Source organism: Pagrus pagrus (genome assembly GCF_965226575.1).
Source record: "Pagrus pagrus genome assembly, chromosome: 12".
In the NCBI taxonomy this organism is placed as follows: domain Eukaryota; kingdom Metazoa; phylum Chordata; class Actinopteri; order Spariformes; family Sparidae; genus Pagrus; species Pagrus pagrus.
Window position 1 is genome coordinate 23634874 of NC_140196.1, and position 27817 is coordinate 23662690.

Sequence of the window (27817 nt, forward strand, 5' to 3'; positions counted from 1 at the left end):
CGAACACACTTTAGCCGATAGGAAGCTTTCCATTAAATCTGGGTTTGAATACGGTTTCTACTGTTCATGCAACAGTTTCTCAGAACACAAGGCTGCCCTGCTGCCGCACACGCAGATAAAAAGAGAGCTGTACAGTATGATCCATCAACCAAATGATAATCAGGCCAGAATCATAAGTAGTTGATCTGTTTTTTTCCCCCCCTAAAATCCCACAGAGGAATTAGTGTGCTGTCCCAGTTCTGTTGCTTTTATCCCACACAATACAACCCTCCACTAGTATTACAGCAGATCCAACAGGATCATATTGATACAGATGTGACTCTATAAATTAATAGCCTGGTCTTGATAGCATTTAGCTCAGAATAGCTTACAGTATTTTCTTGCATTTTTCATCTTTTATCGCATTATGGGTAATAATGTTTATCTGATTGAGCTTATACAATGACTTCTTACCGAGTTACAAAACAGTATTATGCTGCCCTACATAGGCAGACACAGTAACTACATTTTTGATCATAAGTGTGTCTGACTTTTTAATATTTGTTTTTCCATATAAACAATGGTTTTATATGATGAAACAGAGAGGTGGGGTTAGCAGAGGTAAGCCTGCCTCAGGCGAGATTTCTGCCTCCACCATGTAAGAGATTATCTCTTCACCTCTAGTGTTGTGCACGAATTCTGGAAAGAGATGTTAAGTTTACCAAACAAAAAAAAACCAAGCTGCCTGCTGCAGAGAGACAGTTAGCTAAAGAGGTAAAGAAAGAACTATGTCAAGAGAAACCTGGCGGGTATGATAGCTATGGCTAGCCTATGCTGAAGCTAAAACAACTTTACATGATTCATTTTCCCTAGCTGTTATATGTAATTGAAATATCCTTTCTGATAAACTGTCATCTGGTTTTGTTAACCAACATATTTAGATGAGAGTGTGCAGCTGAAACCACTCTTTTTGGACAAAGAAAGCGGCTAAACTCCAGCCAAAGCTAACTAGCGTAGCAGAGTATGACACAACCTGGTCTGACTCATTGAATGTATAACTGGGTATAAGTCTGCCATTGGCTGACGATTTCAGTAGGCATTCTCCTCCTTCCTCTGTCTGCATGTTAGCGTTTTCCAAATCCCAATCTTTAAGGACTCCAAGCTAGCAACCGACATGTTACCCAAAGCTAGCAACACTTACCTTTTCTTCTGCCGGGGTTTAGCCATTTTAATGCCAGAGTTTGCCTCCCCACATGCAAAATAAGTTCCCCCTGACACTAGAGGGCACCGTTGCTGCATCCAGGGCTTTTTGCTACCAAAGTAGATTGTGATTGATTTAAAGGAATACAACCAAGGCAGAGTGTCTTTTCTCGCCTTCGCCAGAATCATAATGGGTTCAGCCAGACCTTTCTCCAGAGCTGACACAGCACCGTGGAGATAGGTCTGCCTAGGCGAGACTAAAAAAGACATAAAATGGAGGCATTACAACCTTTTTGTCTGTTACGCAGTTTGATGGCCAGCTTGAAAATTACATTCTTTTATCTGACTTCTCTGCCTCTGTAGTTACTGCTGCCTGCCTTTGTAGGGCAGTATAGCAGAGGTGGTGTTGAATGTAATTATAAAGCTGAAAGCTGAGTGTTATCTATAGACGCCACAAACAACAACCTCGATACGCTGTTAGTGTACATTATGAATGGGGAGCCCACAATAGGTGCGATTTGAAACGGCATTGTGTTGACACAGTGATTCAAGGGAATGCAGTGATGATGCTGACCTTGAGTGGTGGGTGGTGGTATGACTTTGCAGGGGCTGAGTATTTTTTGTTGAATATTTATAGATCTCTCTCCGTCTCCCCTCCTTCTGTCTGTCTCTAAAACACCTACACATATGCCGACACAAGCATGCGCACACACGCTTGGTCTTCACACACACGCTTGCATAGATTTGATCAGACATGCAAATAGGCAGATATATCGCGGCCGCGCTCACACCCGTGCTCCCACACACACACTTGACATTGTCACACGGAGCGGATGGTTTCTAAAAGTCTCCACCTCGAGCAGAATCAAGCAGCTGATAGATGGATGGATGGATGGAGGGGGGGATTAGACACCATGTCCCCTCTTCCCCTCATTTCCCTCCTAATCGCTACAAATTAGGGATGAAGAGCTTAGCGCCTTTCCAGTTTCAGAGCGGCACATGTAGTAGCTGTCTTCCTCCACACAAACTCCCCAATGCTGTAGAACAGGAGAAAAACACTTCCTCTAACTGCTGGCTATACTCTGACACATCATATAGTGAGTGACACACAAAGTAACTATGTTTGTCAACTTTTTTATTTGTTGCTGCTCTTAGATATTCCTCCTGTGTTGTTGTTGTGTCTATATTTAATCCTCAACTTGCCGTGTCGTGCTGTGCTGTGCTTTGCTTGAGTTTTGCAGGGTGAGGATTTTAATGAGGGGTTCCATCGGGCCTGTGGGTGTAATTGTGTAGTGATCTGATTTGAGAGAATGATCGTCTTTTGTTTTGGCTTTCAGGGTACACTTGGATACTGGGATAGGGAAAAAAAAATATGGCTGGCTTCCTCCAAAAGCTCCTTTCATAACTCGCCTGCCATACGAGTCCGTGCTCAATTATTTCTTTTGCCACCGAGATTGCTCACCCTCTTCCATTATGTAGTTTTGTATTCATTAGTTGCTAATAAGTCACGTCCAGAGCATTAAATTGGCTCATTTGAAAAAAAGGGGATCATTATAAGATGATTAAGTTGTTTATCCTTACTCCCTATCCCTTCTCCCCTATTTCTTCCCCTCTATCCCATCTCCTCTCCCCCCTTTAGGTGTGGTTTCTCTGTCGCAGGCGTTGTGTTCAAGTGACGACTACTCCAATTCTCTGCTGCATCTTGATCTCAGCAAAAACCCCGGGGTTCTGTCTGGAGAGGACGCCACAGTGAGGAACACACACATACAGACACATATACAGTGCTTATAAAACGTTTTCAACCCTCTGTGAATTTTTATTTGGTGACACTAAGTGCATTTCCATCCACCTGTTTTTATGCACACCTTTTGATTTGCATATAACAGAACCTGAGAGAATTGTACCAAGTTTGAAACAAAAGGAAAAGAAAGTTGAATCGCCCAAAAAAAAGTTTTTTGTTGCCTTGTAAAACCAAATTGCAACAAAATCCTAGTTTTCTGCGTGAAGACAGTTTTTATCCAGTGCTGGATTGCCGCTACCAATGAAAACTAAATTTATAAAATGTGTATATATATATTGGAATGGCTATTTTTGGAGAATGCAGACCATAAATATTACAAAACACGGGGTTTCATTTCATTAAAAATTCAAGGACTAGAACTGTTGAAACTCCTTGACCAGAAACATCATACTATACTATATTGTATGTTCAGTATATACATAAAACACTATGAAGGGCCATTCTGAATGAGTGCTCTCACTTTTCCTACTTCGAGTACAGTTGGACGATAATGCTTTTACTTTCTCTGAAGGTTGAAGGTTTTCTTCATATTATTGTATCACTGCTTCTGCTGAACACTTCCACTGCACAGAAATGCAACAAAGTAAAATGGAAACCGACTGAGCAAATCTATAATGACGTGCATTGAGACTGATTTTAAACCTGAAGAGAAAAATGACAGCAGTCAAAAACATCACATCTGTGTTTTCCATTGCGTTTTCTACATGGTTTGAGGTTCGACTGGCATTTCCTTAAATATGTTAAAATGTTGCGCTGTCTTCCTCTGCAGTGGTTTAACAGCACCTGACTGGAAACTGTTCACCACCAGCTGTTAATCTTAATGAATGAATTCCTAATATTTGCATAATGGTAGTGTTCATTTGCATTTTCCTATTGCAGATTTTCTAGAACTTTGACTAGAATTTAATGAAGTATATAAAGGGGAAAGAGCCTTGAATGTCAATGTGAAAACGGATTGCTACAAAGTGATCTAAATTCACTTCAAAAAGCTCGCTCTATAAGTATTGACCCCATTCCTCTGCACAACTGCTCAAGCTCAGTCAGGCTATATGAGGATTGTGAGTGAGCAGCATTTTCAAATCCTGCCACAAGTTCTGGATCGAATTGAGATGTGGACTCTCTCCAGGAAGACCTGAGCGTTGTTGCTTTTAGTTGTTTAGCTTTGGCTTTATGCCTGGGCTCATTGTTTTCCTAGAAAACAAATATTGTCCTAAGTTGCAGCGTTTCTTTTTGCAGACTTCATCAGGTTTTCATCCAGGATATCTCTCTATTTCTCTGCCTTCATTTTTACTAAGGGTAAAATGAATGCAGCCGTCTAGGAAATATTGCAGAAAAGTGTCCTCACAGCATGTTGCTGCCACCATCATGCTTCACACCAGGGAGGCTACAGTATGTTCATGATGATATGATGAGTAAAAATCTCAATTTTCTCACCAGTCTCACCAGATCAAAGAACCTTCTGAGTTCAGACTTTCACACGCGTCTTTTGGCAATAATGTAGCCGAGATGTCATGTGAGGGTTTTTTTCTGAGTGACTTTCTCTTGGCTACTCTTCCTGCCTGCAACAGGCAAAGCACCTGGCCAACTTTTTTGTCGTCTGAGCCTCTGAAACTTGGATCTCCTTCAGGCTTGGCAGAGATCTCCTGGTGGCCTCCTTCATGCTCACTCACTCAGTTTTTGAGGACAGCCTATTCTCAGCAGATTTATAGCTGTGCCATTTTCTTTCCATTACTCAATGATTGACGCAATTGAACTTTATCCAATTGATCTTTTGGCAGTTTGAAATCTTCCCTGACCTGTGTTTCTTTGTCTGCTATGGAGGGATCTTTTTGTTTTGACCAGCACAGAAAAAAATCAACTTTGTTTTAATGTGGTAAAACAAGAAAACATGAAAACTTTCAAAAGAGGATGGGTATAAGGATGCATTTTTATAAGCACTGTATATGTTTGTATATATTGTATGCATGTATATTTTTTACAGTCCCTTCCAAAACTATTGGAACAGCACAGCCACTTCCTTTATTTTGGCTGTATGCTGAAAACTTTTGGGTTTGACACCAAAATATGGATATGAGACAAGAGATCAGTATGTCAGCTACCATTTCCAGGTATTTACATCTAGATCTGTTAACAAACTTAGAATATAGCACCTTTTGTTTGAACCCAACCATTTTTCAAGTGAGCAAAATTATTGGAACATATGACTGACAGGTGTTTTTTGCTACCCAGTTGTGTCCCATTACATTGATTATTCAAACAAAAAAATGTGCTGAATGTCTTCTCTCAGTTTCAGCTTTGGGTTTTGCCTTTGCAGACTGCATTTATACTTAAAAGGGTGTAACCAACATGAAGACCAGAGAGCTGTCTATAGGAGAAAAGCAAGCAACTTTGAAGCTAAGGGAGATGATGGAAAATCAATCAGAGAACATTGGCTGTAGCCAGTACCACCATTTGGAATGTCCTGAAGAAGAAACCACTGGTGTACTCGGCAACAGCTGTCGGACTCGATGACAGCATTTGATGACAGAAACATTGTGAGAGCTGTAAAGAAAAATTCTAAAACAACTGTCAGTGACATCACAAACGACCTTCAGAGGGCAGGAGCGAAGGTATCACAATCCACCGTTCACAGAAGACTTCAGGAACAGAAGTACAGAGGCTACACCAGGAGATGCAAACCACTCATAGCAATAAGAATAGGAAGGCCAGATTGGAATTTGCCAACAGGTACAGAGACGAGGCTCATTAGTTCTGGGACAACGTTTTATGGACTGATTAGACAAAGATTAACCTTCACCAAAGTGATGGAAAGGCTAATGTGTGGAGAAAGAAAGGATCTGTTCATGATCCCAAACACACAAGCTCATCTGTGAAACAAGGTGGAGTTGATATCATGGCTTGGGCTTGCATGGCTTCTTTTGGGATGGGCTCATTGATCTTCAAGACAACGACCCAGAACACACTACCAAAACAACCAAGGAGTTCATCAGGGGAAAGAAGTGGAAGGTTTAAGACTGGCCAAGTCAATCTACAGACTTGAACCCTATTGAGCATATTACCTGCTAAAGAGGAGACTGAAGGGAGAAACCCCCCAAAACAAACAACTGAAAGAGGCTGCGGCAAAAGCCTGGAAAAGCATCTCAAAAGAAGAATGCAAAGGTTTGGTGATGTCAGTGGGTCGCAGGCTTGATGCAGTTATTGCCAGCAAAGGATTTGCAACTAAATATTAAGTATTATTCACTCTTATCTATTTTAAGTCTACCTGCTCCTATACTTTTGCTCACCTAAAAATGTGGTGTTCCGTTACAAATGATGCTATCGTCTAAGTTTTTTAACAGATCTAGCTATAAATACCTGGAAATGAAAGCTGAAATGCTGATCTATTGTCTCATATTCATCTTTTGATGTCAAACCCAAATGTTTTCAGTGTACAGCCAAAAAAATGGAATTGGCCTCGCTGTTCCAATAGTTTTGGAGGGGACTGTATCTTCATCTTCTAAAAGACACATTCTTTCTTCCTGTGCAGAACCTGTACTTGTTCCTGGCCCAGCCTAACTGCCTGGTCCACTTGGACCTGTCTGGAACAGACTGCACCGTGGACTCGGTTTGTACTCACCATCTCTTGTACACCTACTATCCACCCATCACTTTCTGATCTCATCACTGTGATGGGATTCTGGCCAAGAAAACGGGAAGAGGTAGCGCCCTGAATACGAATCAACCACCACACAAAAACAATGTTGGATCAGTTGACTCACAGGCCTTCTTCGAGCTCCTCTGTGCATAATGCTCTGAGTGTTGGTAAAAGCTCTTAGAAAGGCACCACAATAGAAAACGTATACCGCTTATGAATTATCCAACGGATACATTGTGTGAATAGCATACAGTAGCCCCTTGTGCGTTTCATGCGTTTGTTCACATCCTTGTCACTTCAGAGAGATGACTTTGTCTGTGTTGTTACTGTGTCTAAATTTAGCACATCTGCCAGTGTGACAAAACGCTGTCTTGCCGCATTAGCAGATACGCTAAAAGCTGAAAGGATGACGGAGCTCTCTCTCTCTCTCTCTGAAAGTGTTCAGTCACCACGCTTGAATGTGTCTGCCCCTGCTGGTTACTGCTGAGATGGCAGTTCGACCTGGCTGGCTGTGAATTGACAAGACTGTAACAACTGTACTCAGGATGTTTTAAGTGTGTGTCTCCCACTGGAAGATGTAGAGGTTTGTGAAAAGCGCTGGCTGAACGGAAGATCACATCTATTGTTTATGTGCAGTTGCTGCCGCTTTGTCAGTGCTGAATTACTGCTGACAGGATAATGTGCGGCAGGGACGTGCAAGGCTGGGTAGAACAGTCATAAATGCTATGCTGCCGGGAGGTCAGAGTGCACTAGAGATCTACTCTGCGCTCTACTCTTGCTCAGCGACACCTCAGCAGGGTTGCTGACATGGAGGGTGGTGTCTATACTCCCTGTATTGCCACGATGCTTCGTCGTATTATAGATCAAGCATATTAGCTACACTCAAGGTCTTAGTCCAACACGTTTATCGACTTGATTTAATGTCATTTTTCAGTAATGTGTTCCTCCCAGTGGTGGAATGTAACTTATGAGCATTTACTGTGTGAAACAAGAAGTTATGAGGAAGTACTGCACTCAAGTTCAGTTTAAAGGAACTCTGACTTTACTTCAGACTTTACTAAACTTTATTTACTTGTACTTTACACATTTTTTGCGCTTTTTACTTTACATTTTTGGAACAGTTGTTAGTTACTGATTACTTTGCATGTTTTAGAAACCTTTTCCATAGAAAACCTATAAACCGCTTCTAAAACATGATCATTCAGTCAATTTGTTCTGGAATTGAACCCTTTTTTATAGTTTCAGTTGTTCAGTTTGCATTGGCAGTAGTTGAATCAGGCTCTGATTCAGCTGTGGCAGAGTGAAAAGTAAAACAGGAAGGCTGATATCAATGACATCAAAGTTTAAATGGTAATGCAGGATTGGATACATTCACACTTTCCTGTGTGAAGGTCATTTTAATCCAGTGCGGGAATGGCAGACCCTGCCACTGAGAATTAAAAACTACCATATAAGGAGGAAATCATAAAATGTTCATGTATTGAATGGCTATTTTTGGAGAATGCAGACCATAAATAGCCATTCAAAAACATAAAAACAAGGATTAGTACTTTAAACTGCCCAATACTTAATAAAGTAATTTAAAACTGCTCCGACTCGACCAAAAACTGTGATAATTATACTATGATGTATGTACAGTAAACTGTATACAGTATATATAAGACTATGACTTGTAATGAAGTTCACCCCTTCTGCTTAAAATACTGAGCACTTCCAGCCCTGGTGTTTCGTCACCACAGTCGCTGCACTTTACTGTGCCCGTGTTTGCTTTCCTTCCTTGCTGCACTTCACTTGAGCGGTTTTAAACGCCTACGAGCAGGCAGCATGCCGAGCAGGTATCTGTTTCAGGAAGGAATAGTCCACCCCGTGAAACTAATCTTCCTCCCGCCCTGTAAATGTGGGCCATGAATTTTGTATTAAATTATGTGCATGAATGGAAGTCATTGCATCTATTCTGCTTTATTTGCAAGTTCTCAAACTTTGTCTGCCCCCTATTTCTCTTTAAAACTCCCCTTGAGACTAAAAGAGAGCTCTCTGTGATAGCTGCTTCATGTCCTGTCCCGTTTGGCTAATTGTCATTTATCCTTTAAGAGAGAAACCGTCTGAGAGAGAATTTGTCTTTTTTAGTGTTGGCTTGTTGGATTGAATTATTAATAAGTTCCTGTTTTAATCTGCGTTGATGTACCGACAACGGTCGATTAGTCAGTTTGCGTGATGGATGACACTGCCAGGGAAAAAATAGATTTGTCCAATAGTTTAACCTCTCACAAGCAATGAGATGCTACTTAAAGTCTTACGAGAAATTGGGTTTTGATGGCGATCATATTTGCCTAGAGCTCTCTCCTGTCTAACAAACACACATATATCATCTTTATTTCTAGATTAATTGGCTCACAGATTCCTGAACATTCATTTAGGTACTTTCAGAGCCCCGTAGTTTGAATGTGAGCCATATCTTCTCAAGATGAGAGCTTGATTGGATATGCCCTTTGATGGATGGCAGATGAATGGCTGCATAGCTGCATGATTTTACATTGATCATTAAAGCAGGTGACGCAGCAGACTTAATTTCCCCACACAAGTTTTGAGTGACTTTTTTCCATATTTAATGTGAAACTTGACGTTTGACGGATGTTCAATATAACAAATTGAAGAATGTAAGTAATTATTTTCTGGTATGGTTTCAGCTTGACTTTGACTCAGTGTAATACAATTACACTTCTTATTGCCCATTTGGTCCAGCGATCGGGAATTAGTGGACTTTCCGTGACGGATGAGCACTTTCCGTACACGCTTTGAAAGATTGGTGGAAACACAGCCTCTGCTGTATTTCACTCGGCCGCTGGAGCTCGAGCATTAACCCTGAAGTGGGCAACAACTTGCAGTCACTGTTCTCTTCAAAATATTAGTGCCTAAATAACATTTTTCCCTTTGGAAAATATATAGTTTTTATTTTCATGATTGCCCATTCGGGATATATACTTTAAAAGATAATGACAACAACAACTTTGAATACTGAAATGCATTTCAACCAATGCTAGTGGCACAGCTCCATAGATGACAATCTCAGTGTGTCTGTTTTTACCTTTAGTTGCATCTTTGAGGTTGACATTTGTGGTTTTCAGTGAATAGTCTCAACAACTTGAGTGGATGTATTGCCATGAAAATTGGGTTGACACATCAATACTCGTCTCAGGATGAAATGTTTCCACTTGGGTGATCTTTGTTCCTCTGACTTTTTCTGTAGCCCCATCATCAGGTCAGTATGATCTAAGCCTGCAAAACTAATGAAATTCCCATTAACCTCAGCTGTACTTTGTTTTAAATTTTGTTATGCTAATATGCTAAACTAAGATTGTGTCCACAGTAAACCTCATAGCTGCTTAACATCAGCACATTAACTTAGGCATTGCTGTGCCTCGGTGTGGCCTTGTAGAGCTGCCAGCAAGGTTTTTGAAATAACACCATGTTTTAGTACTTATCTAAGTAGAACAGTTTAAAATTGTTGTAACTAACAATACTGTGTGGCCATTAAATCGTAGAAAGCCTCATTAAAGTCGTTGGCAGTGGAAAGTATGCAAAGCAGTTAGAGCTTTTCGTCTCTTGACAATGTGAAGCCTAACTTTGCTGGATTTTGATGGAGGTCAGGTCATAGAAGTTCCCCCCGCATTGACCTTTCTCTGGATTTCACTGATATTCTGTAAGGACTCACAGGTCATCAATGTTGAACTGCTGGTTTAATCTTTAACAATTCATTGTATTTTATATGCTTTAGATATTTTGTTTTATGTTAAATATGAATCTGAAAAGTAACCAGTAGCTAAATCTGTCAGATAAATGTAGTGGAGTAAAGTGTACAGCATAAAGGAACATAAAATGGAAGTACAGTGCATTACACTAAATGCTACTGTCCACCACTGTAAAAGGTGAAATTAGTCATTGTTTCCCACTGAAACTGAGACAGTTTAGAGTCATTTTAGGGTTTAGTGCCTTGCTCAAGTGCGTACAGTCATAATGTAGCATCTTACCTAGAACTCTAAGCAAAATCTGAACAAGTATTCAGAACAGATATCATTGTTTTCACCTGTTGAAAGTGCCATTTCCCAGAATATGTCATTCACCTCAGATGATTCCATGTCCCTCGGCAGGCACATACTATAAATGCTCAGTACACTTGCGTGTGGATGTATGAAAGTAATGACAAATGTTGCATTATCTTTTACAAACTCTAACCATATGGTCCTGAAAAGGATCAAATAAATTGCAAAGACTGTTGTGATTGTCCTCATTTGACCAGCAGTAACATCTCATTTAGTTCTGGTCCATTTTCACACACCAATCTGCAGACTCAGGCCACTTCTATGAAATTCAGTTTTTTTTTAATGCCCTCCATAATGAAATTCTATTTTTAATACCATCTGTGATGCTATCATGATCCGTTTGTGGACATTTCTATAGATGACGTTTCAGCCAAGATAGGGATACAGTAGCCTCATTTTTTTAGTGCTTTCACATTGTATTTGTGTCGGCTTTAATCTGTACTGTAACTATTGTGCAGTGTTCAAGAGCCAAAATAACTGTTATACAACTCAATCACATCGCTGTAGTGAACCTAACACAACCCTATCCGTCTCTCTGTTTCCCTGCCAGTTGTTTGGGGCCTTGCTGCGAGGCTGCTGCGCTGACCTCTCCTACCTGAATCTATCCAAGAACTCCTTCTCTCACAGGTGGGTGTTCACCTCGAATGTAAATTCCTGTTGAGGCTATTTTTTGTTTTCTTCCTCTGACTCAGCCGAATAGCTCTGGAGGAATTCCAGTCATGAGGCGCTGAGCGAAGCGAGCATCATCCTTTATTTTCTGCTGTAGATTAGTGTTTAGCCTTGGACCTCGCTGACGGAATTAACGCGCACGCTCGGCTCACCCCGCTCATTTGTTCTGGCTCGCTGCGTGTGTGTGTGTGTGTGTGTGTGTGCAGAATGCCTGTCTTACTTTAATGTACACATGTCTCTGTTTGCTAACAAGTTCCCCATCTGTCAAGCGCTTGTTTGCCCACAAGTCTTTTTTTTTTTTTCCTCGGGTAACAATACGTGTGTGTGCGTGTGTGTGTGTGTGTTTGTGGGGGTGTATGCGTCTGCTGTGTTTACCTAGCTAGCAGGCAGAAGCAGCTCCGGCTCTCATCATGTCGTGTCCCTCAGGAGCCCAGGAGCTTCCCTGCTCAGCATATTACATTACAGAATTACAGAGAGAGAAGTTTGTGAAAAATGAGACTAATTTTAGACAGGAATTATTGTTCCAATCCCCAGGCTCCCATGCCTGCATGTTTTTTCCCCCTCTCTCTCGCTCTGTATGCTTCTTTCTATCTACTGTATCTCTCAATCCATCTTCTACTTTTCGCTGGCTGCACCCCTTCACCTTTCCTCTTTCATTCTTAATGATAGGAACTTTTTGCTCTTGCTGGAGTTCTTGAATGCACAACTCTCTAATTTCTAACACTCCATCTATCTTCTCTGTCTGGTTTTTATCTTTTACTTTCCACAGCCGTTTTCTCCTCTCTTATCCCTCTCGTCTTGCTTACTGTCTCCGTCGCTCTGTCACCACCTTTGCTTCCTCTCCTCTTTCATTCCTCCCTGCTTATATTCCCTTCCCCTCTCTCCTCCTCCCTTCATCCCCTTACCAGCACTCTTTCTCCTCGTATCTTCCTCCTCTCCCCGTCTCCATCCCTATGTTCGGCCCACGTCCTGCCGGTCATGGGTCTTGTGGTATTAAATGCACTCTGGCTCAGTGCTGCCGGTCAGACGGCTGCGGTGTTGTGGTGACAACACGGATCCACAGAGCTGAACCTAGCTGATAAGAACCGCCCGGCTGCCGCTCATGAATATGGAATGGACTGCCTCAGACACCTCCTTTACCCATCACACACGCGCACCAGAGTTACACACACACACACACACAAATATGGCACTTTCCAGAAACAATGAGCGGCCCGTGTAGATGGAGTTGCATGCATACGCACGTGTGGTAACGAGTTGCTGATACAGCTCTCCGGAGAGTGTTTTGTGAGACAGACAGTGACACAGTATCTGCTTATGCGACAGAAGCCATTCTGTATCGCCGCAGTCCTGACAGGCTGTATGCTAATCATTACAAATGGGTCAAAGAAGAGCTGGTGTTCCACACACTGGGAGGTTATCAAAATAGCAATGACAGGGGCTTGTAATGCAGCTGCCTGGTTTTCCCTCACTTCTGCTCTTCCGTCTTCATCTTGGTCTTTTTTTTCTCTCTCTTTCTGCCTTCCGCCATCACTCACTCCTGTATGACCTTTCCCATTTTTTTACCCCTTGTAACTTAATTTCCTCCGACTTTTTTCCTGTCCTCTCACGTTGTGCCTTTATTCATTTCCTCTCGCTACATGCAGTTTTATCTTTAAGCCAATTCAACATGGTTTTATCCTTGTGGGGTGAATGTCAGTCAAGCATACATTTGCTAATCGCTAAAATGTACATACTGAAGTTCATGGAATAAAAGGATTTTTTGCCCGGTGTGCGAGTACGCAAGGCTAGATTTGAACACCAGCCAAATGGAGGTGGGTATTATTGTTACAAGCCAACTGTGCGAGTCTTAAATCAAATTGTGATGGTCTTATTATAACAGTGCAATCATAACAATCAGCGTTAAGCACCGGGTCATGTGCACAAGGACAATAAGGGCTTATACTGACAGTGCAATATGCACAAAGGAATTTGGCGAAGCAGAATAGAAATTGGAGGACTGGAGTGATCATTCATTATATTCTCAGCCAGTCACATTACTGCTCTCATACCTATTAAACAGCTGTGCCAAACACATGGGCACATGCCAATGCTGGCTCAGTAATCACAGAGCAGAGCAGCTTTTCAGTTATGATGTCCTAGAGGTTCAGAGATGCCACCAATATGGCGCTAAAGGCAGATGATATCTAGTTTTGGGTTGAATTTGCATCAGTGGAGATTTGGGCAGTCATGATATTAGATATTCACCACACGATTATTGTGGCCTAAAGAATTCACATTAATGATATTATTGCAATATCTATAGAAATATTAAAAAACAATCCTCAGTAAAATCAAGCTTTTATTGTGTGTCATGCCTCTTTGACTCGATTGACACTCAAAATGCAACTTGGCAGGTGGAAAGACAGTCTGTAGCAACCACCCTTCAGGTGCATAACGCGACCTACAATGACAAAACAATTATGTATTGTTTACACGATATTATCATAAGTTTATTACTAACACAGTGTCAGTATTTCATTTTTAGATATTGACAGCCGTAGTGGAGATATTTTCCTAATGTATAACAATGTGGAGTTTTATTTTGAAAGGAAATATGATGCAACCTCATCTGAAATGAACTATTTCTGTAGCAAATAAATTGGTGAAATAATAATGTTTACACATAGGACAACTACAAAAGGCAACAAATAAAATAAAAAAAATACAATTGCGGCCAAAAGTTTACAGAGTTTACAAAAGTTTGCTTCAAATCTGAATTTATTTTGGGTCTTCTGAAAAAGGGGCCAAATCTGCTGGCTCAAAAATATACATACAGCTACTTGAACAATCAATTCAGGTGATTAAAGAAAGTTGTGTGAATCAGATTTTCTTTGTAGCATGGCCTCTTAACTTCTTCTGAGTGATTCTGATTGAGAGCAGCTGTTGACTTTTCTGGGCCCATTTTAATAGAGCTTGTTTGATGCACCCACTAGACTCAGCCACAAACACTACGATGGGAAAGTCTAAAGAGCTCAGCATTGATCTGAAAGAACACATTATTGATTTGAACAAGTCAGGAAAGGCCCTTTCTGAAATCATCAGCAGATGATTGGCTCTTGGGTGCACTTGGGTGTTCCAATGGGACAATGATCCTACAAGTGATAGATGAATGGCTAAATCAGGCTAAAATTGAGATTTTGGGAAGGGCCTTCCCAAGTCCTGATTTGAACCCCATCAAGAACATGTGGACTGTGCTGAAGAAACAAGTCTGTGCCAGGAAGCCAACAAATTTTGTTGAACTTTAGTTGACAATTTAGCCAGAGGACTACCTGAAGCTTGTGGATGGCTATCAAAAGCACCTACTGTAACTGGGGTGAAAATTGCCAAGAGACATTTAACCAAATATTACATATTACTGTATGTATATTTTTGAGCCAGCAGATTTGGTCACATTTTCAGAAGACCCATTGAAGCAAACTTCATGAATATGTTTTGTGACAAAGTAGTTTGTGTTCCACTAATTCCATCACAGAAAAATGAGAGCTGTGGATATCACTGGTTAGTGAAGACTGCCATGATATAGATTTTCTTTACAAGTGTATGTAAAGTTCTAACTGTGACTGTATGTCTGCTCAAAGCTGAGAATTTCCGGATGAAACATTTAGATATCTGGTCATGTTGAGTCTTTGTAGCCTTTAAAAAGTCTTTGTATGGGAGTAAGTTGAATGATAAAGTTATAAGAGTTGAAGTGACAGTTAAAGTTAAACACTCTAAGTGTCAGCAGCTGCTGAACTGTAAGCATGAAAAGGAGTTGATGTATTGTAGTGTTTGTGAAACGGCTGAATTCAGTTAAAGTGTAAGTGCTTAAAGCCATTGAGGAGTCACGAGCTGAAGCATCAGTTGAAGAGAGAGAATTAAGATTATCAGAAGCATGTATTTATATATATGCTATATTTTTCTTTTTCTTTCAGTGCACAATTCACCAATTTTGTGACTCAGCAATCATGCAGTAGTCAACACTGAGATACAGTTAATAGTTTAGAGAGTATTCCACGTGTCAGCAGGATTTAAAATAGTAAAGTTCACCATCCTAATAATGTAACATACTGTCCAAACCCATCCTCATGCTATGAGAAATAATCCCCAACTCAATCTAAAACACATAGAGAAAGATAAAAACTAAGATGTTTCAAACGAGTGCAATCAATAAATACATCAGACTTTAATTTGATTTACAGGGCGGAGAATTTCAGTTAGACCAATATTTAACCCAAATGAAACATTCAATAATCAGACCAACTGACCTTGAACTTACCATTGGAACTGTAAGAAAGATTGGCTGTATAGAGCAAAGAGATTTCTATCCATTGTGAGAGGAAAAGAGGAGACAGAAATTCGTCGTCCAAAATACAAAGATGACATCTTGTTCACATTCAACAAGAAAATCCCAGTGTCTTACTCTCCTAACAGACTGATTTAAACCCTTTTGGTAGAAGACGTTTTTACAGAAGAACTGGCAGGAGAATATAGTACTGCTTGTCACAAAGCAAGACATATTTCAACATAAGAATCTTATTCTTTCTTTTGTTTCCTTTAATTATTCATTATTTTCTACTCTTTATATGTGACATTCTGCTCTGGCAACATGTTTGATTCAGAACGTCATGCCAGTAAAGCCAATTGAACTGATGTTCACACAGGCTGTTGTTCTACAACTTTGGTCCAGACTTAAATTCATTTGGCATGGGATTTTGTGCAGACGGTCATAATGCCAAGAGGATGAAGACAAATGGATTTGGTGATACCATGACTCCAAGAGGTTCACAACTTTTCAGTTTTAATCACTTTTTATTACAAATGACCCACAAAATGAACAACATTCCACCCAACTGTCGTGCTAATTAGCAACAGCTAGTTAAGCTTACAGCACAGTTGTTCCTAAGCATCGCCTCACAAAGCTGCAAGTATGGCTGTAGACTCTTGTTTTTCTCTATTACTCTACTATGTGATGTGAAAATGACCAACCATACCTTGACTGTGTAGTGAAAGAAAATAAGTCCAGCCAAAGTATAAGATAGAAAACATGTCATAGCAGAAAGCACATGGCAGTATTTAGTAACACTGATGACTGCAATCCGTTTATAGAGCTGAGCACCCATCAACAAAATGAGTTACACCTGTGTTTTTCCTGCTATGATGAGTCTAAATGTCTGCCATCAAAAAGGTTTACATGAAATGCTAACGTCATAGCATAATTACCTGAAAATGTCAGATTTCTCTCTTTTACCCCGTTAATAGAGTAACTGATATACTGACTTTGTAGTCTATGAAGAACTCAAATGCTGAATGTCATCGTTGTATAACTATGACATTCAAAGTGGCTCATCTCAGAAACAATAGTAGTTATTTATCAGGATGAGGGTGAAAAAATAGAGCAGCGAAAAACAGCTTCTGTGCTGCTCAAGTAAACAACATATCAGCCGCCTGAAGAGAGGTAGCAGGTAATCTTTTCCTGGAAAAACAAGCCTCGTGTTTCTGGAAGATGAATTCATTCTCCCTGTCTCACCCTCGCTCTCTGTCTCTCTGTGCTCCCCTGCCTCTCATCACTTTCTCCTGCTGTCTCCAGACCCCCTCCTCATCCTCCCCTGTGGTGAATTATTTGTGCAGTGGGGGTTGAAATGGCAGATTGGCTGCTTTGACAAGTTCTAAACACAGATCTGCACCAGTGTAGTACATCCATCCTGTGAAGGCAGAGGATAGTCCCCTTATGTGTCATGTCTCGGATGGATGTCGTACGTACACGCAGACATATTCTCTGTCCTTCCTCTGATGACAGGCTAATCTACTGTATATGCCAAACAGATGGTTGGATAATTGGTCAGTGTTACCTTTTTAACTTCTGGCAGTAATTAATGCCAACTCCACCTTATCACAGTCCCTGCTTGATATAATACTGACCTAAATGTCACAGCCGCCATCTGTCTGCTTTCGCCTTCTTTCTCTCTCGCTCATGTCGTTCCATTCGTCTCTTGTCACTCTCCATCAGCATATCAAGTCCTCCCATCTTCCTCTGTCTCCGTCTCTTATCTGCTATCGTCTTTCTCTCACCTCCTTTCATTTTTTGCCTGTCTTGCCGCCTGATTTGTATCCATCTTTATTGCTCGCCCTCCCGTTCCTGCACACTTTAAAATCTGTCTTTTCTTGTCTTCGCTGCTCTTTTCCAGGAAAGCGAGAGACTCTCTGCCGACTTTCCGCCAGTTCTTCAGCTCTGCATTCAGCCTGACCCATGTCAGCCTGGCCTCGATGAAAGTCCCTCCTGATTCACTGAGGTGAGTCACTGTCACGGGCGAGGATTCAAAGGGACCTCTGAGACTCTGAACTTTCTCAAGCATGTGTAAGATGCAAATAAATTCTGACCTGCAAACAGATGAAGAAGGAGCAGCTGTTCATCCTACAGTAACCTCATTCAGTTTGACCCCCTTTGCATGTTCCATTATTTATATGAATAAGTGAGGCTGATCAGATTATACAGCAAAAAAAGAATGAAATTAATATGTAAATGTACCTGAGCTGTAATAATGATGTGATCCCCAAAAGACCTTGGAAGGCTGTAACAGGTGCATATGGTCATGCCACTTCAAAATCAATCACTGTAATCAAGATATAAATAAGTAAGTGGAAAATAAACAAATCAATCCAAGAAGCACATTAAGGCGGAGAATAGACAACTTTTCAACTTTCCCTCCACTGAGGACGTTTCCCTGTTGGCGCAATGTTAGCAACACAGCTAACATTAGCAGCCCGGCTACTGTGCAAAGCAAAAAACAGCCGCAAGAATCTAAATTTGAACCAGTGCGATGAAGAGTGCAAATGAGCAATAGCCGGTTTCTAGATCGTTCTCCATCTTTGCCTCCTCCGTTTTCCAGTTGTTCAACCATAATCTTGGGATAGCGACCTGGTACAACAGCGGCTTGTCCTTTTTTGGTTGCACAATGGCAGACTTGCTCTTTTTGTGCATTAATTCAGCCTTGGTTTTTCCAGAAAAAAATCGAGCCTGGTGGCAGAACGAGCTGCTTACTAAAAGTGAGGTTTATGGGGAACAAATCTGTACGCAGATGGTGTCATTTCTCTACAGCCATTACACTGTGCAATCAGTATTTAGTTAGTCCAGGTTAATTCCACATATAAAGAGGATCAAAGGACATATTCAAGTTTAAATTCAGCACAAACAGGGACCTACGTATAGTATGTCATCAGGATTGCTTAGGTTTTCACTGAGATTGATTGAGAGGGCAATACATTACATATTTAGGTGCAGGTTACTGAGGTTTTAAATGCGTGAGATTAACAGATTTAATATTTGTGAAAATGGATCACATGAATGAAATTGGTACTATTGACTGTGTAAAATGTGGGCGGACTTTATTCTTTCTAATGGACAGCAGGGGGCAACTCCACTAATGGCAGAAAGAAGTCCCATTATGTGTAAGCTTATGAGGAAATGACCCTAGTTCTCATGTTATTTGTTTCCTCAGCAAATAGTTTTCTAATGAGTTTATGGTTTCAGTTGCTAGTTTCAAGTCTTCTTTAACACAGCATGATGTTATAAGTTATGGTCCCATTTGAAGTAAAAGAGACGATAAAGCGGGGTATGCTTTATGGTGTGGCTACCTTGTGGCCACTTCTGGCTCCAAAGCAATAGGTGAGGCCATGACGGTTCATACACTACAGAATTAACAAATACCCTAAAGTAAAGAGGGAGTTGGTATTGGTAGACAAAAAGCTGAATCAGTACATCTCTTACGACAATGCCAAGCTACTAAATTTAGTCAGTGGATGGTCCCTGTAGCACTCACTCATCTTCTATTTTTGTTTGTATTTGCTGCCACATTACTTGTGACTCGCTGTGGTTATGTGATGGATATCCCACTGACAGTGATCAGCCTTGACTAGTGTGTCACCACCTGTGACGGCCAACTGGCAAACAATCACTTCCTCTTTATTTGGAGCACCTCTGGACAGGGTGAGCGCTCTGAGCTGGCAAAATAAACTGCATTAAAAGCCAAGAGGGTGCGATAATATACACAATAATCTGTCCTGTAATATCCTACCGATATTATGTGAGAAAGATGCCATAAACTCACTGCTGAGGAGCAAAAACAGAAAGTATGTTATGACATATGTTAATATAAGTCAGTATAGATGCATATTTTACTATGATTAGTCCTAATTGGAATGGGGACTATTATACAGGGCTTGAAATCATCATTAAACAAGTGAATTAAAGAAATCCTTTAATTGTTACAATGCGTCCTCCAGCATTTTGTAATGAATTTCACACAGAGTAGGAGTAAGTGAAATCCATAAAATAATCCAATTAATAACTGAAACAAGCCAATTCGGAGGTGAAAAGTAGGAGGCATGACTCTGTGTAATGCTGGAGCCAGTGTTTAGCTGTATGCTCTTATAAATGTGAGTCTGGCGGTGAACGGGGGAGATCTGAAATATTTTTGTGATAGCAGTAGCTTATCTGACATGACTCATGTTTCTATCTCCCCACCTCTTTGAGTGTTTGCAGCAGTTTTTTAACTGCTGCCGCCTCTCTGAGTCAACAACCATTTGTGCTGCTGACAATGTTTAGTCAGACATGGAGTGTAAGTGTTAAAGTGTGAGATGAATTCCCACTGGGGCCACTCGTACTAAAAATGTGTCCACTCACGATGCTGTAAGGTGCTTTAGTTTGAAACACTGTTTAAATGACACACAAGGCCTTTTGCATTTTGTATTCAACCTTTTGGCAAACAGCTAAAGATGAGACTCTTAGAATATGAGAATTCACATGCATTATTCCAGCTTTACTCAGCCTGTGCTCCTTAATGCAAAGCTGATGCACGGTGGCCTTGAGAGGACAGCGCTTTATTCCACCCTCAGTAGAAGCAGAGCCTCTCAGCACACAGGGATGTTACATTTTCAGTTGTTATTTGTTTCAGGCTTCAATACTAAAATAGCTTGTACCATACGGAGCGCAGTTCGCATCCAAGCCATCAGTGAGATTTAATCGTCGAGGCCCGCATCAGGTTTCAAACGCTGTTCCTCGACAGCGGAGACATTTTCTGTGATGTAAGTAGACTGGCCTTCAATCAGACGACATAGATAGATTGAAGCCCCCCGTGATGGCCGGCGTCCACTGTGCTGACGTGTGTTTGTGCAGCACTCTGTTTCCCTACCAGCTTCAGGAGATCTGTCGCTAAACCGGCTCAGAGAGCGGCCGTGCAAAAAAGCATGTTTCCCTCCGGGGCTGAATGGGATATTGCTATACTAGTGTTTCTCTGTTAGGTGTGTAGCCTGCTGTTAGCTTCTCACAGCCAAAGAAACACAATCAATAGTCGAGTAAACAAAGCAAACTGCCAACAATTGAGATGATTGTGTGCTGCATGATGGATCTCGGCCAAAATGGACAGAGCGGGCTCCCCACTTAGCACTTCTCCTCATTACCTTCTCATGGTGCATAACTTTTAAATGTGTGTTCAGTGCACACGAACAACCTCCAGCAGAGCCTTGATGTGCAAATGCAGTTTTCCTCTCTGCATCCAGCTGTGCGTGTGTGTGTGCGCGCGTGTGCGCGTGTGTGCGCATCAGCAACAATTGGCCACTTCTCCTGAATGAAGGTTTTTAAGGTGATTTCTGCTGCGGTGTTTCTGAGCTATGAATCTTCTTTTTAAGCTACTTTTCTCTAAATCCTTTAAGATGACTCTAAAACTTTTAGGTGTGCAGAGGAGAACGCGGGGCTGGAAGGGAGGGGTCGGATCATCTGTTCAGGTTGTTAGTGGGAGGAAAAGAAGCAATTGGATTTATGTGGGATTGATCTTTCTTTTTTCTCTTTTTTCACCTTTTCATTTTCGCCTCTACTTTGCCCATTAATTGCCCTTTGTTTCGCTCCCGATTCTTCTTATCTACCCATCATTCTGTTCACTTCTCTTTCCTTGTTTGATTTTCCACTAATCTCTCCTTCCCTCTCCCTTTCCTCTTCTATCTCTCTCTTCCCATCCAACCCTGCCTGTGTTTCCCTTCAGGGCTCTGTTCCTAGGTCTCTCCAATAACCCTCATATCACTGATTTACACCTGGACATCAGCAGCTGTGAGGTACGCTCTGTCGGTCTGTGCTGCTCTGGGTATATTCACTCATCTTCTTCATAGATTAACGCTCCGGGCTACCCCATCATGCCCCGCTCCTCTCTGTCTTCCTCCCACAGTTGAGGTCAGCAGGTGCCGGGGTGATTCAGGAGCTGTTTCCTCGAGTTTCATGCGTGGGGACTCTAGACATCTCTGATAATGGTAAGAGACGACGCCTGCACACTCACCCACAGGGGACAGGCTGAGATAGTTTGTAGTTGTGTATTTTAGATTAGGACACATTTAAATTTAACTGATGCAGACGATGTGAAATCATGTCAGCCCTGGTCATCACAGTCTGCAAATGTCATGTTAATTTGAAATGCATCATTTTATTTGATTTCTGCCCTTATTCCTAGTAAGCCGTTTACACGGCTGTGCATACTTAACATGCCCCAACATGTCGTTTATCACGTCAAAATATTGAAAAGTGGAACGGCTGGATTTGCTTGTGCCAGTCAAAATAAGACTTTTTTCCGGCTGTGACAGACATGTTCAACCATCCGAGCACAAGCTCCCTTTCACACTCCCTCAACCGCCTTCATGAGAAAACTTAAATCTGGCGTAACAACCCGCTTTTTCCAAGAGGTCCACTCCACAGATTTTACACATAAAGTTCAGTTTACTCCTCATGTGAAGGACTACTCGACTTAAAGGAATAGTTCACTCTAGAACGAAATTCAGTCATTATCGACTCACCCTCATGCTGATGAGAAGTATGGTGTAGTTTCTTATTCCTCAAAGTGCAGCTGGAGACCCGCGGGGGTACCCTCCGGCAACAATAATCCATATAACACAGCCATTTGCACTACAGAAGCCGCGCCGGACAAGATCAACGAGACTCGCGATAGATACACACCGGTATTTACATGCTGCCCTGAGTTTCACTACTAGTAGTTGTGTTTGTGTGTCGCTCTGGGTCGCTCACAGCTGGATGTAAATACTGGTGTGTATCTATCGTGAGTTCTGTTGATCTTGTCTGGCGCGGCTTCCGTAGTGCGAGCGGCAGTGAGGGAGACTCACGCACTCGCGAAACATTCCAGGCAAATATAGCATAGTGACTGTTTAAAAATTAGTATCAGGAAGCCTGTGTTACCCCTCGATTCCACTGGGCACATCTGTGTTACCTGCATTGTCCGACGCTGTTTTGTCTTGTCCTCCACACAGCTTCATATCCCACTGGGAGCATTCAGAAGCGGGGCGTCATGCCTGCCTGATGTTGTTGTCTTGCGCAGATTGTGTTTATTTCATATTTTTTCTTTGATTTCGACGTGTATTCTCCGCGGAGCAGAGCGGAGGGCCGCATCTGGGACGCTGCTGGAACCTGCTGTGTCTCAGCCATTGGAAATACAAGCATTGTCTAAAAATGGCTGCGATCTGCCCCGGGGACCGTGACAGTCCCGGTAGAATCTGGGGGTTACAAACTGGAGGTGTGGGGTTTGAAAAAGGTGGGCGTTTAGGAGGCAGTGGGGGTCTAATGGCGATCTTGAACTGAATTAAATATTTGGAATTGTCCGATTCCAGCATTTTAGAGCTTGACCCACACTAGAGATTACCATGTCAGGACATCTCAGCCTCTGCTGCTTGACACATTTTCCTAAATTTCTTGAATTGAAGTGTAATACTGATTTGTTGGAGTATCCCTTTAAAGGATAGCCTTTAATAGAGATGCACCGATTGCAGTTTTCTTGTCCAATTCCAGTTTTAATAATAATTGACAGCATACGCAAACAATTAAATAACTGTTTCATTTTCTCCTAAACTGCACAAGGTTGCAGGACCGTTTCTCACTCTCACTGAAGGAAATCTCAAGTGCTCTGCTACTGGACAGAGCATTTTTTTGTACAAAGAGCATCCAACTAAAAATTTATTGCAGTATATTCCACTTTATCTAACATGCTGTAGGTAACACAGCACCCACGGTGAAACACAGACAGGCAGCAGAGAAAAGGAGAAATAACCGAGGTGCACATTAATCAGGTGAAATAAACAATCTTTCAGTTCAGGCTCGCAGTCCCGTTGGGGGGCAGGTGACGTGTGTGTATATTTTCAGCACAGAATCAAAATGATCTGAGGCTGATCGGCCGGTCACTGGACATGGCTCATCATGCTCAAAATGCCTGTCGCCTGTCACTGGTCACTGGTCAATCGATCTGTGCATCTCTACCTTTAAAGGAGTGGGACTGCATAACAGTCACATGAGAAACAAATGTCTTTAAAGGTCTTCTAACTCTATTAATTCATCTGTGAAATGTTTTTACTAACACCACCTCAAAAAACAGTCAGAGACACTGAAGTAAGTCAAGGATTTGATCATGTATAGCAAATGCTTATACAGCTAGATCTGTGAGAGAGGGCTCTGCTCTTTGAGGAATCTCAGATGAATCCAAGCAGCAATAAGGATTCTGTTGGGAGTGCTAAATCCCCTCAGTAAACATACATGAACATTAAAGCTTAGTTTAATCAACAATACCAATTAAACTAATCACATGAGGAGCAGCGGGGGTGGATGACGGAGCTACATCTGGAACCATGTTAACATTAATGTATCAGCAGAGGAATAGTGAGAACTGTCAGAGCTGTTCAAAAACATGAATACGGTTGGATGTTACTAGTCAGCTGGCTTGCAGGCAGCCAGTGAACGAGACGGTTATCACTTGGGATGCATGATATGTTCTCTTTCAACTGATACTGATAATTACCTGGCCCCGGTCAATACTACCTTCCTCTACTTCTGCTTCGCCTTCTTTTTCTCTGTGTTTATTGGCAGATTGCAAACCAACTTTAAAGACTACCACCCACTTTATCAGAGCTGTTAGATCCCGTGCTTGTTAAGGCAATGAAAGCGATTTCTTCTTCTGCTTCTGCTGCTGATTCTTCTGCTGCTGCTTCTCCTCCATCTTCTGCTTCTTCTCCCTCTCCTGTTTCTTCTGTGTTTATTGGCGAATCGCAAACCAACTTTAACTGTATCAGAGTGTATAGATGCTGCGCTTGTTAGTCAGTGGGAGCAATTTGGCTCCACATTAGCTATGCCCTAAAGCACAACCACTGTTCCCTGGGTCTACACAAACTATATACTCTGTAATGAAATGATTAATAGCAATAAACAGAGCCAATTATACAAATAATACAGATAAATATCCAATAATATACATTTTCTAATACATTATCGGCCTGTTATATTGTGCGTCCCCAGTTATCCCCTCATGCAAGTGTAAGTGGAGCGTGTGCTGTCTCCATGATAAATCTGAATAAGCAGTTTTATTTGAAAGTTACAAAATTGATGACGGATTTTCAACTAAAGTTCTATCAGAGTTCTCTTCACATGAACTAACATTGCTGCTTGCTAGCATTCATTGGAGCCTCAATCACTGAACTTCACCAAATGCACATCTTGGCATATATTCCAGACAGAGTCCTTTTTCTACCATTTATACTTCCAACCACCTCCCACTCACTAAAATGAGCCACCAGATGACCACTGCCTCACTTCCTAAACAGCCATTAAGCATTTTATTAGTTTAATAAAATCTAGTAGTATTAGAGGAAACATTAATGTGCCTCTCCTCCTCTGTCGTGGCATAATTTCCTGTCATTGCCATAAGAATAAGGTCACTTCTCATTAGAGGCATGAAGCTTATTCACTCAGAGATATTTTCAGTCTCTGAATGAGCTGTTTCGGTCTTTGTGGCTGGGATATCTTGCCATGGTAACTACATCCTTTTAGTAGAATCCTCCATCCTTGAGCTTTTGTAAATGTGAGTGGGCGTGAGTGGGGGATGGGTGGGGGGGGGTTAATTGGGAGTATTTTGGAATCTCAGTGGGCAGTGAGATTTTGTTCCAAAAGAGACCATGAGACAAAATTGAGCTTTTGAAGCCAGAAATGTTCGCACCTGGCACAGTAAATAGTGAGTCACTGGTATGACAACCCAGATATTCTCATTTCTCTGTAGTTAAAAATGTGACTGCTTCAGTTCAATATTTCAGTAAATATCTCGCCTTTTTGTATGAAAGATTAACTCGACGTTTCATGCCTGTTGTCTCGTGTGATTGCTGACAAGCTTGTAATTAAACATCTACCTAGAAGTGAGATTTCACAAAAGGCTCAATGGAGTGTATTATTGCTGGCGTTGCACTTTGTACTCCCCTGGTGTGTGTGTGTGTGTGTGTGTGTGTGTGTGTGTGTGTGTGTGTGTGTGTGTGTGTGTGTGTGTGTGTGTGTGTGTGTGTGTGTGTGTGTGTGTGTGTGTGTGTGTGTGTGTGTGTGTGTGTGTGTGTGTGTGTGTGTGTGTCGTGTGCAGGTTTGGATGCTGACTTGCTGGCTGTCATCCCAGCATTCTCCAGGCACCCCTCCCTCAAACACCTGATGCTGGGGAAGAACTTCAACATCAAGGGCAGGTACGAAGCACGCGGGTAACCAGCTATACAGATGGTGGCGAAGATGATACTGATGATGAATGTTTTCCTCTTCTCGCTGCCTCCTCAGGGTGCTGGATGAGATTCTGCAGAAACTGGTTCATTTGGTGCAAGAGGAAGAGTGTGTGAGTTGGATTATGTAACATATTGCGCTCACAAACACACACACACACACACACACACTAAAATCCTCTGTGACATTCTGCACCGATGCACGCCTACACACGCCTCACAGATTTGTAGCCACACACACATCCTGCGCACGCGCAAACACACACTTGTCACCGTTTAAGTTCTAGTGTCTTTCATTCATGTGCATTTAAGATGAGTGTCCCACTTGCCACACACATAAGGTGCAAACATGCACACAAGCCATGTTTGCACCTTGTTGTTGCTTGACGGATGATTCATTTGGTCTTAGTTTATTTGCGAGGCTCCCGGGGCTCTCTCCGCTCTCCGCTCTCCGCTCTGCAAATGCAGCATGACAAGTAGCTTACTCAATTATTTACCACTGTTGATGGTGATAGCTCACAACTATGCTCTCGCAGTGAGAACGGTCTGATGCATTTGCGCAAGCCCACTAACAGGAGCACAGACGGGTGTAAATATGCAAGTTCAAAGGAAGTACACCAAGTTTGTCAGAGATTTGGCCTGTTAGTCAACTCGCCCAGCAAGCCATAACAGCACAAACATCAGAATCATCTGTGTGTGTACCCTGCACAGCTTTGGTCCAGTGCCCCATGCTAACACTTCAGAATGTGAGTCACAGAAGGCTGCGAGGATTAAAATTGAGAAAATAAAAAGAAAACGAACAAGGAGGCGCTTAACTTTCTGTAGTTTAGTAAAAAGACTGGAAGCAGGGGAAAACTGCTATTCTGGCTCTGTTCAAAGTAGGGGTGGGAATCAGAGTAACTTGAAGATGAGTTGTCCATGATAACAATAGTATCGTGATATAGCCATTCATACACTGCTAGATATTCATCCAATGATACATCACAATATCTGAAGAAGTCTAACTGCTTTTTTTGAGTTATTTTGCATTCTTCAGAGTGCAGGAATTATGGATTTATTCACTTTGTGGTGTCAGTTTCACAGAATTCGTAAGAAACTGAGATGAAACGTTGTATAAAAAAGTGCATAGAGTCTCATCTTTGTGCCTCTTTATCACAAACTGACTGCATCTTGTCCATGTGTGTCGTCATCCCTATGTACAATAGCCACAAACTGGCAAAAAGGCTGAACTGCCAGAAAGTACAACAGTTCTTAAATTGTTCAAATGTTTAAAGGAAGGATACATCTATGCCTCGCTCAACTCTTTTCAGTCTGTGTTTACACCACAAAGAGTTATGCAGTAGTGACGATAGGTCAACTTATCAGGGGAATCTGTTTTGAGAAGCGTTTTTAAGGAAAATTTCAATATTCCACCAAGATATTTAGTCCCACTTATTCCAAAGATAACAAATTCCACCAGCCAACAACTCTGAACATTTAGTTTCCAGTAGCCCCTGGTAGACCGGCTAGCTGCACGGCTAACTGAGCGGTTAGTAGATACTCTGGTGATATGCTGCCTCCGTTTGTAGGGAGTATGAATTCAAGGTTGCCAATTCTTACGTAATGCACCTTTAAGCTGCGCAAAAGACAAGTTGCAGTTTCCCCTTGTTTCCGGTCTTTATGCTAACCTAAGCTGTTAGCTCCAGCTTCAAATTTAGCTTATTGACATGAGCGCTGTATGGTGTCTAACTCCTGCCTAGAAAGTGAACAAGAGTAGCAAACTGTTTTAAACCCACCAGGGACTTCAATTTCTGTTTCCATAACAACTTAACATAAATGGTTATGGGAGGCTGTGTACGCCTAAAAATGACT

At 41.7% G+C, this 27817-nt stretch overlaps 1 protein-coding gene across 8 annotated transcripts in view; it reads left to right on the top strand.

Moving 5' to 3' along the window:
- Positions 1–27817, top strand: part of carmil3 (capping protein regulator and myosin 1 linker 3) — a 97045-nt gene that overhangs the window by 38960 nt on the left and 30268 nt on the right. For all 8 annotated transcript variants that reach the window (XM_084369071.1, XM_084369077.1, XM_084369076.1 and 5 more), the window contains 8 exons: positions 2819–2928; positions 6507–6584; positions 11265–11341; positions 17590–17694; positions 21439–21508; positions 21619–21700; positions 25840–25936; positions 26025–26079. In XM_084369071.1, the coding sequence (XP_084225197.1) occupies positions 2819–2928; positions 6507–6584; positions 11265–11341; positions 17590–17694; positions 21439–21508; positions 21619–21700; positions 25840–25936; positions 26025–26079 (674 nt within the window). The remainder of the gene's footprint in view (positions 1–2818; positions 2929–6506; positions 6585–11264; positions 11342–17589; positions 17695–21438; positions 21509–21618; positions 21701–25839; positions 25937–26024; positions 26080–27817) is intronic.